Source organism: Penaeus chinensis, chromosome 37 (assembly GCF_019202785.1).
Source record: "Penaeus chinensis breed Huanghai No. 1 chromosome 37, ASM1920278v2, whole genome shotgun sequence".
NCBI classification, from domain to species: Eukaryota; Metazoa; Arthropoda; class Malacostraca; order Decapoda; family Penaeidae; genus Penaeus; species Penaeus chinensis.
In genome coordinates this window covers 2435173-2436520 of record NC_061855.1, presented here as the reverse complement: position 1 = coordinate 2436520, position 1348 = coordinate 2435173, and the positions used below count along the sequence as shown (strand labels likewise).

The following is a 1348-nucleotide window of genomic DNA, read 5'->3' as shown; positions in this document are numbered from 1 at the left end:
ATAATAATTGCTTTTATTTATGTTCTCATTTCAGTTCTTATTTAATTAGTCATTAATTTACGTTGTGTTGCACGTTTTAATAATTTTGTTTTTCTTTTCTAAATATTTCCTTCTAACCACGTCTATTTTTCGCGGATTTTGGTTCATTCACTTTATTTCCTTTGTAATTTTCTTTGTATTTCTTTCGTTGTTATTCTTTATCTATTCATGTACATTAATTGTTTATCTATTTACTTAAAAAAAAAATTCATTCGAGTATTTTATTCGTTTTTATTTATCCCTTACTTTAAAAATATATATATATACTTTTATACTTACCTATTTACCAATCATATCATTAATGTATGTATTCAGCTACTAACTTATGCATTTCACTTACCTATTTCACCATGAACGAATTTCCCCGCTTAATAATTCACCCATTCAATCACGTATTTACAACGTAAGTATTTATCTACTTACACACTTATGTACTTACACACATTAACTCTGAGTTCAAGAAGATGGCTGCTTACCTGTGGGAGAGAAGAGAAAGGATTTTAGAAAGGATTTTATGAGAAAGAATTTTTACGAGTGTTAAAATGTGTTAGAGTGTTAGAAGGGTATGGCAAAAGTTGTTAGAAGGGGATTGCAAAGGGTGATAGAAGGGGATTGCAAAGGGTGATAGAAGGGGATTGCAAATGGTGATAGAAGGGGATTGCAAAGGGTGTGAGAAGGAGTGTTATAAATGTCTTACAGCGGGTATTAAATGGTACTACAAGGGTACAACAGAGGGTGTTACATCGGTATTACAAGGAATGTTACAAAGGGTGTTATAAAAGGCATTACAAGGATAAATCGTTACAAGTTCGACCCGTGTTACAAACTGTATCTCGCACAAGTGAAACGCGGTGGTAGTACTTGAGAAACGGTGACTGTGGCGGTTACGAGTGTGACAGCAGTACAAGTGCGACAGGATGTGTGTGCGTAAGTGTGACTGGCGTGGGCACGTCACCCTGATGTCGGATCTTCTCTCTTTTTCTCTCGCTCTCGCTCTCGCTCTCTCTCTCTCTCTCTCTCTCTCTCTCTCTCTCTCTCTCTCTCTCTCTCTCTCTCTCGCTCTCGCTCTCGCTCTCGCTCTCGCTCTCGCTCTCGCTCTCTCTCGCTCTCGCTCTCTCTCCCTCTCCCTCTCCCTCTCCCTCTCCCTCTCCCTCTCAATCTCCCTCTCCTCCCCTCTCCCTCTCTCTCTCACTCTCCCTCTCACTCTCACTCTCACTCTCCCTCTCCCTCTCTCTCTCTCTCTTTCTCTATCTTTATCTCTCTATCTCCCTCTCTCTCTCTCTCTGTCTGCTTCACCCTCCCCTGCTTG

At 40.0% G+C, this 1348-nt stretch overlaps 1 protein-coding gene across 1 annotated transcript in view; it reads left to right on the top strand.

Annotated features, from left to right (window-relative positions):
* Positions 1-748: 748 nt before the first annotated feature.
* The window catches only part of LOC125045717 (nephrin-like), a 40261-nt gene continuing 39661 nt past the window's right edge, over positions 749-1348 (top strand). Inside the window, exon 1 of the mRNA XM_047643147.1 lies at positions 749-893. Within this exon, the coding sequence (XP_047499103.1) occupies positions 749-893 (145 nt within the window). The remainder of the gene's footprint in view (positions 894-1348) is intronic.